Source organism: Gossypium raimondii, chromosome 7 (assembly GCF_025698545.1).
Source record: "Gossypium raimondii isolate GPD5lz chromosome 7, ASM2569854v1, whole genome shotgun sequence".
NCBI classification, from domain to species: Eukaryota; Viridiplantae; Streptophyta; class Magnoliopsida; order Malvales; family Malvaceae; genus Gossypium; species Gossypium raimondii.
Window position 1 is genome coordinate 11,844,148 of NC_068571.1, and position 14,652 is coordinate 11,858,799.

The following is a 14,652-nucleotide window of genomic DNA, read 5'->3' on the forward strand; positions in this document are numbered from 1 at the left end:
TAATGATTGATATCTCCAAAATTGAAGATTTGTAGTTGAAAAAGAAATTAAAATAGAAAAGAGGGAACAAAAGAATATTCTCAAAAATGGAAAAAGAAAAATATAAAGGAAAAGTGGTAAAAGAGTAGCTGGCTACCTAACAAAATAAAGTATCCTTCTTCACCAGTCACCTGGGTCCATTTTGGCGTATTGCTACCATTTTTAACCAATTTTTTTGTATTATGATTAATTACACATAAATTTTCAGTAATTTTATTTAATCAGATTTCAATTGGAAAAAAAAAAAAAAAAAGTAATCAGATAATTAATTATCTATTTTAACTCAAAAACTAGAAACTAGACACAAAGTAGGTCAGTGGGGAGCCCTTCCACCTACCACAATATCAACGGCGATGCCAAAATTTGACCATTTTAGGATTTTTCTTTTCTTATATATTTACTCAAATTCTATCTACCCATTTGTCTATTTTCCTCAAAAACCCAAATCTTTGATTTCCTTCTATAAAAAAGAAGAAGAAAAAAACAGAGGAAAGAAGGGACTTTTTGAGGTTTGGGTTCTTTTTTCTTATGTTGAATTTCAATAAAGTTTGGAACTTTTGATCTGTTTGTTTGATCCCATCATGTTTTTAGTTTCGAAGATTTGATTTTTGTTGTTAATTAAGCAAAACCAATTGTCTTTCTGGCTTTTACTTGAGAATTCTTATCTGAGTTTGGCTGATATCTGGATTTTGGTCTTCTTTTTTTTCATTGTTAGTTTGGGATTTGAACGAATACGAAATTTATTCAGCTGCTATTAGTTGTGGATTTACAATAGTGTTATGTTATGTATGATCTGAGAAATTTCAGTTTATTTTCATCATCTATTTTACTGGGTTAGTTGATGAGTTTGTAGAACATGGATTCTTTATTTTTTAATTTGAATGAACAAATAGTTTAGTTTACAGAAGTTATAGGTTATGCAAGGTTTACCGGTGATTATATCTAGGAGATTTTAATTCATTCATTTGTTAAATCTGCTATTAGAGAGGGTTGTTATTATTATTATTATTATTAAAGTTTTCTTATTTGATTCTCACAAACTGTTAGCACTTTCATTCCATTGTTTTTGAATCTGTTAACACTAGAGGTAATCTTCTAACTGATTTTTTTATTATCATAAAACATTAAGCTTTGTCTTTAAGTAGAAGGTTCCAATTAGCTTCAATGGTTAAGGACCTTGTTAGTTGTACTGTGGACCTGAAACTGATTTCTTAGTTTTGAAGAGATATGAATTTTCTGAGAGTATGAGGGTGACCTATGATATATGGCTGATCCATTGCACAAATATGATTGCTTTTAGTTTCAAGGACATTATATGATCACCGGTGTTATATGTATATATATATATACCTTTGTATGTATATGTGTGTATATATAATCTATTAGAAGTTGGTTTTCTCATTTTGTAGTTTTCTTTGTCTCTATTGTCAATTTTTATTTTCTTTTGGCTTGTCACTGATTATGATGTGCAAATTTAACAGGAAGAACTATGGCTCCACCTACAAGAATAGGACTTGCTGGTTTGGCTGTTATGGGCCAAAATCTTGCGCTTAACATTGCCGAGAAAGGCTTCCCCATTTCTGTTTACAACAGAACTACCTCCAAAGTCGATGAGACTGTTGAAAGAGCTAAACAGGAAGGGGATCTTCCTTTATTTGGATTCCATGATCCTGAATCTTTTGTTCAGTCGATCCAGAAACCTCGAGTGATAATCATGCTTGTTAAGGCAGGGGCCCCTGTTGACCAGACCATTAAAACTCTCTCTGCATACATGGAGAAAGGTGATTGTATCATTGATGGTGGCAATGAGTGGTACGAGAACACAGAGAGACGGGAGAAAGAAATGTCTGGACTGGGTTTGTTATACTTAGGGATGGGAGTTTCAGGTGGTGAAGAAGGTGCACGGAACGGTCCCTCTTTGATGCCTGGAGGGTCTTTTGAAGCTTACAAATACATTGAAGACATTCTTCTTAAGGTTGCCGCTCAAGTTTCTGATAGCGGACCCTGTGTGACTTACATTGGCAAAGGTGGATCAGGTAATTTTGTCAAGATGGTTCATAATGGAATTGAATATGGTGATATGCAGCTGATTGCTGAGGCTTATGATGTTCTGAAATCTGTTGGAAAATTATCGAATGAAGAACTACAGAGTGTTTTCTCGGAATGGAACAGGGGGGAGCTTTTGAGCTTCTTGATTGAAATCACTGCTGATATATTCGGAATTAAGGATGATAAAGGAGAAGGTTATCTAGTTGACAAAGTTTTGGACAAAACTGGCATGAAGGGTACTGGTAAATGGACCGTACAGCAAGCTGCTGATTTGTCCATTGCTGCTCCAACAATTGCAGCATCTTTGGATTCAAGGTTCCTTAGTGGGTTGAAGGAGGAAAGAGTTGAAGCCGCTAAAGTTTTCAAATCAGGAGGGTTCGGTGATGTCTTGACCGACCAAACCGTGGACAAGGCGAAATTAATTGATGATGTAAGGCAAGCTCTTTATGCATCCAAGATTTGCAGTTATGCACAGGGCATGAATCTCATTCATGCAAAAAGCATCGAGAAGGGTTGGGACTTGAAGTTGGGGGAACTGGCGAGAATATGGAAGGGAGGCTGCATCATCAGAGCTATTTTCCTTGACAGGATCAAGAAGGCATACGACAGAAACCCTGACCTTGCAAACCTTCTTGTTGATCCCGAGTTTGCAAAGGAAATCATCGACAGGCAATTTGCATGGAGAAGAGTTGTTTGTCTTGCCATCAACTCCGGTATTAGCACTCCCGGCATGTCCTCCAGTCTTGCTTATTTTGACACTTACAGGAGGGAAAGGGTACCTGCAAACTTGGTTCAAGCTCAACGAGATTATTTCGGTGCCCATACTTACGAAAGAGTTGATATGGAGGGATCTTTCCACACTGAGTGGTTCAAGATAGCGAAACAGCTGAAAAATTAACTTTACCGTATGGGGTACTCTCCTGAACAGCGAATGCGTACGATAATATCTGCTCCGTACTTGTGCTCTACCAAGCTACACCATGATTATTTCCTTTTTATCTCAACATCGTTTCTCAAATTTATCTGCAAATTTTAGACAGAGTCATATTGTGTCTGAATGTGGTGTTCCATTTTATTTTGTTTCTGGATTCGAGCATTAATCAATGAAGCCGGCGGACCCTTTTTGTTTACTATTGTTGATCATTCATTTGGTTCGTTAAGTTTTGCTCTTTCTTTCAAATATTAATGATGTGAAAGCCTCATTGCACATCATATATGGGGGCATTTAAAAGGCAGAGAATCTCACATTTCGGCTCATACCAGGCCATGGGTCATTGGAGAACTGTGGGTTTATAGAAATAGGAACGAAGGATTATTACATTTGTAGAAGTCTTGTTTTTAATGATTAAAGTGAATTCATTACATATAGTAACCCTTGTAGAAATGTTGGTTAAGAATTTAAGGTTTATTAACAGAAATTTAGAAGAAACACCGAATATTTTATGGATAATTGCTATCGCTAAAGTTTAACTAACGAGCTTTTACCTCCATTTTGGAGGTGTCAGGAACATCACCAGTGAGTTGTTATAAACGCACTAACCACCAAATCTTTGACCGGAGGTTAGTCAGTTAAATGGTTATTTACATTTTAGTCCTTTATTTTTTTCATAAAATTTTTAATTTAATTTTCAGAAAAACTGAGTTTATATATTACTTAAGAAATGAATATATAAAACTTATTTTCTTATAACTTTAAAAAAAATTAAACATTTTTATCATAAAACTAGTATTAAATAATAAAAATAAATATTACATGAATAATGTTAAAATTAATTAGTACAATAATTATTTAATATATAATTTTAATATAATTTAGTTCTTTATTAATTATATAAATATCAAATGAATTATTTAGGGACTATTTGATAAAGTAAATTTTGTTAATTTTGCATTTAGGGACTAAATTTGAATATGTCAAAAGTGACATTAAATTTCTATAAATTTGGATTTTGAGGGTTGTATAAGGACATAATTGAAATTAGAATGAAAAGCGAAGCTCAATTGTGAAGGTTATACTTGTTTCGGTTCTAGGGACTAAATTGAATAAAATGTAAAAGTTTAGAAAAATATGTAAAATGAAATTAAAAATTAAAAGCATGAATTTGAGTGTTATTATGAAAATAGTATTGATACTTTAAATATTAACTATTATATAGATCAAGTTGTTGATTTAGGGAAAAGGAAAAATTGTCGAATAGTCCTGTTATCTAAAGTAGTATCGTTTTTGTCGGTAAGTTCATACAATATAAATATGTTTAATTTTCTATAGAGTTTTATTTATATATTCGTTAATTTCATTTTGATATCTTGAATTGGTTATGTAATTTTACCTAAATTGAGAATTGAATCAAATAGAAATGGATTGTTGCAAATTGGTATAATGTGAAGTTAAATCTCAATGAAACTAGTAAAAGTCTCGTATAAAAGGCTATGAGTTCTTGCCCAGGTTTTGAGCTCCTGTATGTGTTATGGACTCGAGAATACAGGTTCATGTTCTGAGCTCCTGCATATGTTGTGGACTCGAGAATACATGAATATTAAGCCCTGGCCAGACTATTTATCGTTTAGGTTCAACCCTAATGGGTAACCAGACACTTTTAGTTTCACCTGTATACAAAGTTATTTTACGAAGTTTCATCGGGTAAGAATAAAAGATGGAAATGTGAAAATATGAAATTGGTGTTGGCAAAAAGGATGAATATAATACGAATGATTATGACAAGGATATATGATGCAATTTGAATGATGAAAGTAGGCAAAGTGATAAATTAGAAAATAGATTCATGATGAATTTTGAGTTGAAGTTGGTATTTTTACCATTTGAAATTACATATGTGGTTTGAACTAAATCTCATTTGGTTGATGTTGTTTTGAATGTTACAATAGGTGAAATTGTTTCATATTGATTCATTTAATTGTTGAATGGTTAAGGCAAGGTTCAGCATATGGCCTATTGATATTTTGGTTAAAAAAATGATAGTTTCATATGAATGTTTAGGTATGATTAACTTGTCAAGAATGGTAAAGTTTGCTTGTTGTTTAATGGTTGAATTGTTGGTGCCAATGAGGGCATTTTAATTACTTGTTTGAATGATTAGTAAATTGATGTTTTGGTCTTGTACGGTGCATATTTTGGAGTATGTTTGAATGGTGTTAAATGACATTTTAGGTCATTTGGTATGAACGGAATGTAAATTGCTTAAAACAAGTCATTTATGCTGCACACAGGCTACCACACGGCCATGTGTCACACACAGGTGGTTGACATGGTCGTGTGTGCTACACGTTTACGGTAATTTTTAGTTCACACGGCCATAGTGAGTTACATGGCCATGTGACTCATGTTTTTTATTTTACCTATCTTTTTGTAAAAGTTTCAAAATGGTCCCAATTTAGTCCTGAGCTTGTTTAAGGGTTTTCGTAAGCTTAATTGAGACTCTGTTTTGTTTGAAATGCATGTTTGACATAGAATTAACTTATTAATATTGAATATTATTGAGTAATTTCTATACGAATGTTTCTTTTTACTGTTGTGATATCCTGTAACTTGAGTCCAGTGACTGGACCGGGTATGGGGTGTTACAATGACTTCAAGATCCGTAATGAACTTTTGAAGCCATATTACTTCTTTGGTAGCCTATGAAATAGCCACATATTCAGCCTCCATAGTGGAGTCAGCAGTACAATTCTGCTTTACACTTCTCCACACAATGGACCCACTGCCTAGGACAAAAACACAGCGCAATGTTGATTTCCTCGAACCCTGACATGTTTGGAAGTCAGAGTTAGTGTATTCGATAGAAGTAAGATCTCCTCCGGAATACACAAACATATAACCCTTCATTCTCTGTAAATACTTGAGTATATGCTTAACTGCTTGTCAGTGTCTTGGTCCTGGATTCGCCTAATATCGAGTCACCAACCTCACTGCAAAACAGATATCTGAACGTGTGCACAACATAGCATACATGAGACTTCCTATTACCGAAACATAAGGAATGGCTTACTAATTTCTTCTATTAGGAGGATGTACCTATTTGATAAACAAAAATTATAATTCATATATTACCTTGAATATTTTTAAAGTAAACGGAGATATTTTGCCATTATTAGTTTTCTTCATTGTTGATTGTCCGAGGGATAAGGACAGTACTACCTTCATGGCAGTGTCATTGTTGGTGTTTTGGAAAGTGACAAAAACCTCTTTTGCTGGAATTCTCAATGTTGATGGTCTAACATGGTACTTTCATCAAATTGGATGATTATCTTGGAGCATTGTAAATACATCAAATTGAGGCTGATGTATGAGCATGCAAAACGGCACAAATTTATGCTTGGGAAACATGTTAAACCACTTTGCTTTTATATGGTTTGTTCACCTATTCATACTTCGCCTATCTTTAGAGCTAGGCCCTATCTCCTTGTGTTTCTTTTTTATACTGTTGTATAGTTTGCTAATTGTGGATCATGTTCATTTCCCCTAGGGTTTGAGGATGTGGTCTATTCAACTGTTTGTAGACTCCAATTTTTTCCAGCCAAATGTAGTCAAATAGATGCTATTTCGTGTTCAAAAATACAACCTTCAAAACTTCTTTCTTTTCTTTTCTTTTTTTTTTTTTGATTTTTTCTTTCATTATTTTAAAAGAATATGAAAAAAAAAATGATGAATGATGATATCAAACTTAGAGGTACTCATGGGTCGGGTTCGGGTCTTAAGCATGATATTAATATAATTTATGCTTGCTCATATCTGGCCTAGCCCAGCCTAAAATTTTATCCAAACTCGCCTATATTTGTAAAAAGATTAACCCAAGCTCATTTTAGGCCCACCCATATTATTTTTAAATTTTTAAAATATATATTATTTTATTTTAATATTTAATAATTTTATACATTTTTTATTTATTAAATTTTTTATAGTCATCTTAACATTATTTTAATGTTGATATTAGGGTAGTATTATATACTTAGTATAGGTTTATTTTTTTGATGTGTTCTAAATTACATAATACAAAGTCTTATAAACTTAAAACGGGCTAAGAGCCCGACCCATATTTTCAATAGGTCTAAACTTTTTTTTCAAACTCATTTTTTGAGACTAATATATTTGTATAAATCCTCTTAAATTTCAAACAAATCTTGAAGCCTAGTTTCATGAACCCATTAATGGGTGTCACTATTTTACACAACAAATATCCTCCACCAAAACCATACAAATTCATTCCATTTTCCATACTCCAAAACTTCATTACTTTTTCCGTGGGTAAACAATATTATAAAGTTTAAAAACCCACAGTTTTCCCCCTCCTGTTTATACTTGTGCCTTTGTATTTCAATATGTTCATAATTGGTATTAAGAAAATTTTGAAACATATATTCTCTCTCACTAATATAAGAAATTAGGTGTAGCAGTGGGGTTCCTTAAAACCACATCTTATGGGTGACTCCTTTTTGATACACCCTCCCACCATTAATTAATAATAATAGCAGAATATACAATTATTTATATATATAGCTATACTATTAAATTTATCCTTCAATGTTTACATTTTATCAATTTGATCTTTATTTTTTATCTAAATTTGGCCCTCAACTTTAAAAATTTTTTTATAAAAATTCAAAAAAAAGTAGCATAAAGTAAATGCGAATTATCATTCGAGTTGTCAATTTTAAAATTTTAATATTAAAAAAACAACAATTTAACTATTTTAAAAGGTTGATAATCAAATTTAATTAAAAAAATAAAAACTAAATAAATAAATAAATATAAACGTTAAAGGACTAAGTTTGAATTATGCCAATATAAAATAATTTACAACTTTGTGAAGTCATTGAGGTGTATGATTAAAGGGAAAATATTGTTCCTACGTCTCCGAGCCGTCGCATCCAGCTGCACTAATCCTAATCTACAGTGAGTGCCACCACATTTTCCAATTTTAAGAAACCTGCAGATAGTTAATTTGTCAACAAAGTGGAGCAACTAAGGTGCTCACATTTAACTAAGACTTTAAAATACCAATAAATGAGGGTTTTCTTAAGCAATAATTGCATTTCATTTATGACTCAAAATATAAAATATATTATTTACGTTGAGAAATTATCTGAATGAAAGTCATTTATGATGTAATTATTTCGTACAATCAAATAATAAATTTTGCATTTTTTATTAATAAAATAATTTTAATTGATAGATATCCGAAATTTTGTATTATTTATTGTGGATTGTAAATTTAATAACTGAATTTATAAATTATTCTTTTTTTATATAATCTAATTTGTAGACTATTTCATGGGCCAGATTGGACCGGGTTGATGTAAAATTTTAGGGTCAAGCTTGGTCCAAAAAATGAGCCTTAAATTCTGTCCAAGTCTGGCTCAAATTAAAAATTCTAAATTCGAACTTGACCCAAATTTCACTATTAATTTTTTCTATAAATTATAATACATCAAATACACTAAAAACATTAAAATAAATATTTTCTAACAAATTGAAAATGCATTAAACAAAATCTTTATATTTAAATAACACTGAGATAATTTCAACTTAACAAGCAAAAATCTCTAAAATAGTAACAAAACTAACAATAAAACAATAACAACAAAATAGTAGTAATATAATAGTGAAATGGCAGCAAAACAATAATAAATAACAACAGAAAAGAAAGTTTAGGCTAATTCAAGTTGGGTCGGGCTCAAGCAAAAAAATCTTATTCGAAGCCAGACCCATTTAAAAACCAAGCCTTATTTTTAATTTAAGTTTATTTTTTGAACCCGAGTCATGATATTTTCTATCCCCCTCTAAGATAGCTGGCGTTATAATTGTGTAGATAAAGTTGCTTGCTGTTTTTTACTTGAAATCCAAGCAAATCTTTGTGAGAGTCTTCATTCTTAAAATAGCTTCAAGATAATGACATGGGTGGAACTAAATGACTACAATAGTAGTCATTTTCATTAACTTTATAATCTAATGCTTTGCCATAATTTTTAAAATTATACGTCAACATTTGATTTAGTATAATTATATATTTGTATTAAAATATTTTTAATTTAATTTATTTTTCTACATAAATAAATTAAAATTAAAGTTTTAAGTGTGTAATTCTACTAAACTAAAATTCATGTACTACATTATAAATTTTAAAAATTTTATTATGTGGAATTTTAAGATTTATCCCTTAATGATTTTGATTAGGGTGAATACAAGGGCAGATTGAGCCCTACCTCCCAAAAATATTGAAAAATTGTAATTCTAATTCTTCTATAAATTATCAAATTATAAATAAATATAGGGAAAATTATATTTTGACCCCAAAATGGAAATTATTTCATTTAATTCCTTTAAAATGATAAAATAATTATTTGACATGTCAAAATTTATAATTTAATTTTGACCCTAAAATCCGTTACTTTGATATTTGGTATACTTAGTTGAATTGTTTCTAAAAATGAGAGGTGTGAATCAATTCATTGTGGAAATTAAATAAATCGAGAAAATTCCAAAGTTAACCCTTAATATTTGGATGATTTTTAATTTGGCCCTTATTATTGTTTTTAAGCCATTGAACCCTTAATCTTACTTTTTTGTGTGTGTCAAATTACTTAAGATTTGGATGGAAAAATGTTAAATCACCGTTAAAATTAAGATGTTGACATAACAATCTATGTTACAATTGACATAGATTAATTGTTGATGTGACATTATTTTGTTTTATATGTTGTATCAAAAGAATTTTGAAATTTAAAATAAAAATAAAACATACATATTTAAAAAAAGAAGAAGAAATAAGGCCAAAACATTATACCTTAAAGGCATAAACATGACTTAAATAATGGGCATTTAAATGCTAAGTTTTGTGACGAATAAAAACAATGGTTTTGTCACACAATCAATCAAATTAGACTATGCTGTATTCACATATGGCAGCCGAAATCCGCCCGCCATCTCCATGCTTCCATCATATCTTCTTTTATTATGCTTTATTAGCTTAAAGAGAAATGCCCCAAAACCACTACCAAAATCCTTCTTTGCTTCCTTTTATTAATTTTATTGTCTCCCACTACATCAAGTTGGAGCAACTCCTCATTTTCTGTTTTCTACTACCATTTTTATTAAGGTAATTATTTCATACATTTACGATGAAATTTTTTTTTTATAAATAAAATTGTTAAATGTCACGTATATTTAATTGATATTTAAAAATTAAAAGATTTCACAATATTATTAATAAGTGGATTAAGGATAGGGCAAGTAATAAAATCCAAGGGTTTTTTCAAAAATAAAATAAAATTTCTAGATTCTTTAGGTGGCTTGGACGCTAAAGAAACTTTAGATAGGATACAAGTAACACAACTATTTGAAGTTTTGGTCAAAACTAAAAGGATAAAGTTGTAAAAAGTTGTGAATAATTTTAATTTATGTATTTTTTGAATGGGTAAACTCGTTTGGTTAAATTCAATTACTAGTCTTGTACTATGAGTACAACTGTAGATTTAGTTTATATTATCCAACTGGATCATTCTAAGTCCCTATATTTTTCAAAGTTGTAAATTTCATTCTTGTTGCAAATAGCAATCGTTAATCCATTAACTGAATTTCTAGTGAGTAAGCTGTGGAAATTAGAAATTGACACGGCATTACATATATGATAATATGTTTGCTGCATCAAATAGCAAAAATAATGAATTTTACCGTTTATATTTTGGTAAAGATTGAAAATTTTAAAATTTGAAAAAGTATAATGACTAAAAATAACTAAATTAAAGCATAGAGACTAAATCCACAAGTTTTGTAAAATAGAGACTAGTAACAAATTTAACCAAACTTAAATACATTTGGTATATCCGCATTTTTTTCTGTGCTATGTTTGGTTGGAGTATTAATTTGTACACATGTTTTAGTATATAAATTAGCACTGAACTAATTCAATTGGTAATATTTAGCTACTCTCACGACTTATTTCTAGCGAAGAGAAAAGAAAAATTTTCGCTTATTTTTATTTATCTTTCCAGTTTCGAGTTTAAAAACACATTAATTATTATTATTATTTTATGTTTAACTATTGTGATTATAATAATAAATAAAAATTTTCGTATAATCTCAGCACATTTAATTTACTATCTTATATCTAAGTCAATTACTTTTAGTATGACCGTCCAAATTGCAGCAAATTATCACAAATTTGGTTTCAATTGCAAGAAATTGAGGACCCAAAGCAGCCAAATTTTTTACTTTAAAAAAAAAAGGGGGTCAATTGCGATCAAATTAAATTGAAAACTGAAGAAAAATGAGGGGAAATAGGTAAGCAAAAGCAATTATTTGTGGTGGAAACTATGACATGAAATGTCTCCCACTAAACAAAAGATGATGTGTAGTTGCACTTTCCTTTGTATTGATTAGACAATGTTGAAGCAAACATTCATTCACTGCTTCAAAAGTCTTCCTATACTATTTACAGTAGGCTTAGGCAAAACTACATTTTCGAGCCACCACGTCTTTCAACCAAACCCATTACTAACTTTCCTTAGTTTTTATCAAATAATATGATAATCAAGTCATTAATGAATCACATAAATTCTACGATTATCAATCTTTTTAATTTAATCCGCTGTTTAAGGTCGGATTCCCAAATTGATGTCAAGTGATTATCTCATAACTACCTAAATTTTTATCATTTATAAACATGATTTCCATGAGTACACGCATATGCACATTTAAATCTTATGTTTATTCTAAACTTTTTTAATTAATTTTAATTTGAGGCTAATGATATTTTGAAACGCTTGGTAAAAGTTAATGACTTCATTTCTTGAGAAATTAAGTTCGAGTTTCACTATACATATTTCTCATCTCTGGGCTTCACTCCCATTATATGATGTTGCCATGAATAGGTTTTAGTCTAGCGGGTCGATTTTTGTCTAAATTATTTTGATTTTTAGTACAAATGCTTTGTAGTTATACTATGATTATATTGTATTTCTATTTATAAACTCTACAAACACGAAGGCTAATATGACAATGGAAAAACGTGAATTATCCTATAGATTTCAAATTGACTCGTTCTGAATGGAGTGGATTTTTTTATTATAAGTAAATATAGGACAGGTTGTGGTAGATTTATTTTTTAATAGTGGATATGGCGATAATTACGACAATTGCTTATATTGCCATGCTCGTCTCATTGTATAAATTTACCAATTGACCCTTATATACAAAACTATTAAAATATTTAAAGTATAAAATTCTTGAAAACCCAAAATTCTTTTGCTCTTCCCCTTGAACTTATTTCTCAAAACTAAAATCGAATTGAGAATATTATTGAAAATATTAGAAATAATTAGCAAAAACCACATGATGATGGGAGAGATAAAGTGATGATGAATTTATCCAATATTCATAAGGATGGTAATAATTTTAAAATTTTACATTGATAATAGAGTGAGAAAGGTGATGGAACACAAGACATCGACTATAATTTTCATCCTTAATTCATCTCATCAGATGTTTTATATAATCATTAGGTTGATTTATAGCACCACATCCGTTATTGCAAATAGAATTGGTCGAATTAATCTATTTTATTGGAAAATTCTTTTACAAATTAAAAGATAAAAGAAATAAGTTAGAAAGTCGAAATTAAAATCTGAAAATGATTACAAATAGTTGGCTTGAATCCTAAATTATGGGATATCTAATGACATGAATTCATTAAATTAAATTTCTGAGTTTAAATCTGTTTTCTTTTATTGCTTAATATTTAAAATTATTCTAACCTACAACTTAAATTAGCAATCAATTCAACTAGATTTAGGAAGCTTTAAAGTACATAGAAACAAGGTGTGATCTTCTAAAGTAACTTCAAATTGAAAACCTCAAAATACTCTACAAATTCTGAATAGAATCCACCATTCTTCACGGCATTGGAGGGTAAAGGCTAGTGCGGCCCCTCCCCTCCCCAGCACATTAACAGGACCTTATGTCACCTTTCCCCAACAAAGACGCCTTTCATTGGATGGCCTTCTGCTCCTCTCTTTCCTATTTTGCTTCAAATTATTTTCAGAACATCCATCTTCATGTACCCCACCCCCCCAAGTGCTTTTAATTATAATTAATGATTAATTAATAGACTTTAGGGTCCATTTTCAACCACCATTTTCTTTTTCTTTTACGGCTTAATGTCATTCCAAATTTTGCCAACAATGGGTTGATATTTGATGTATGGTTGCTTCAACAATGGTTTTTGTTTTTTTGATTATTAGAAAACCAAAAAAAAAAAAAAAATCACAAAACCAAAAGTGAGCTTAACATCTTTCATATACTCTTCAACATTTACATATTTCCGCAAAACTACATCCATTAGGACTTGAAATGGCAAAAAAAAAAAAAAAAAATTAAACATAAAAATTGATAAGAAGGAATATATAGTATAAAATTTTTAGGTTCTAAAATGAATCAAAAGCCTCTCAGACTTGTAGGTCATGATGGCGAGTCGGGTTGGCGATGTACGTAGGGTTTTCATCACCCGCCATGATCACCACAATTTTGGGCTCCATTTCAAGTTGCATGGCGGTCACTGGTTGCTTGGCTGGCTTTTCTTCAGCTTCATCGTTGGAACTGCTTGAAGATTCCCTGAATGAACAAGCTAGAATAACTAATGCAATAACAATAAGTCCTAGCATCGCCGCTATTCCACCGAACAGGTACGGGATCGGAGAGTTCCAGTGCCGGAATACGGCTCCGGTAGCCGCCGCCGTGGAGTTGCTTGCAGGCCTCATACCTCTCTGTCTTTAGATATGCAGAGTTTTGTCTCTTACTGGTTTTAGTGGTGGTGTGTAAAATGGGGAGAGACTAACCGGGAGCTTTGAATTTATAGTAGGAGCGATTTGAGTTCCACAGTACGTATTTGGATTAGGACAAGGAAAATAAATAATGCTGTTACTTTTGCAGAAAGGTGCCAAATTTGCCCCTCACAGATTCTTTGTTTGCTAGGTTTTTATATTTGAGAAGCTTCGTGGTGAATGGAGCTCCCAAAATGCCCTCTTTTATCACCTCTTATTACATATATCTTATCCATTTAATAAAGCTATTTCAATGCCAGAGTACATGTTAATAGAAGAGGAATTATACTGTTTAAATGAGTAAAATAAGGATTTATATAATGATAAATGGAAGAGGGATAGATGGGTAAATTGGGAAGGTGCATGTAAGAAGGGTGAAGCAACCAACAGAAAAAGGAAAGGGAAAATGGGTGTGAATATGTCCCAAGAAAAGCTTTTGGGGTTTATTTATCAAAGAAGAGGGCCCATTAAACGTGTGCTTTTGGCACACGTATCGCTTATTCCGCCCATCACTCGGAGAAATGAATTTCTTAAGCAACCTCTTCCCTCCCTTTCTTCCTCGTTGAAAAATGGCACTATTTTGCGGATAAGGCCTGGTTTGTTGATGGAAGTCGATATTTTGAGTCATTTAGATTTAAGTTTTATCATCCGAAATTCTTACGGGTGAATTTTTCATCATGTGTATATGTCGTGTATGAATTTTGTTCAATCTCTTAATAATACACAATT

General features: G+C 31.1%; 2 protein-coding genes across 2 annotated transcripts; one reads left to right on the forward strand and one right to left on the reverse strand.

Moving 5' to 3' along the window:
* Positions 1-352: 352 nt before the first annotated feature.
* On the forward strand, positions 353-3,218 carry LOC105801390 (6-phosphogluconate dehydrogenase, decarboxylating 1). Its single transcript, XM_012632700.2, has 2 exons — positions 353-548; positions 1,521-3,218. Exon 2 carries the CDS (start codon positions 1,529-1,531, stop codon positions 2,984-2,986), a length of 1,458 nt encoding a protein of 485 aa, XP_012488154.1. The 5' UTR covers positions 353-548; positions 1,521-1,528; the 3' UTR covers positions 2,987-3,218.
* Positions 3,219-13,381: 10,163 nt separating this feature from the next.
* On the reverse strand, positions 13,382-13,982 carry LOC105801383 (protein GLUTAMINE DUMPER 4). The gene has a single exon (XM_012632695.2). The coding sequence runs from the start codon at positions 13,858-13,860 to the stop codon at positions 13,549-13,551; it is 312 nt and encodes a 103-aa protein (XP_012488149.1). The 5' UTR covers positions 13,861-13,982; the 3' UTR covers positions 13,382-13,548.
* Positions 13,983-14,652: the final 670 nt, after the last annotated feature.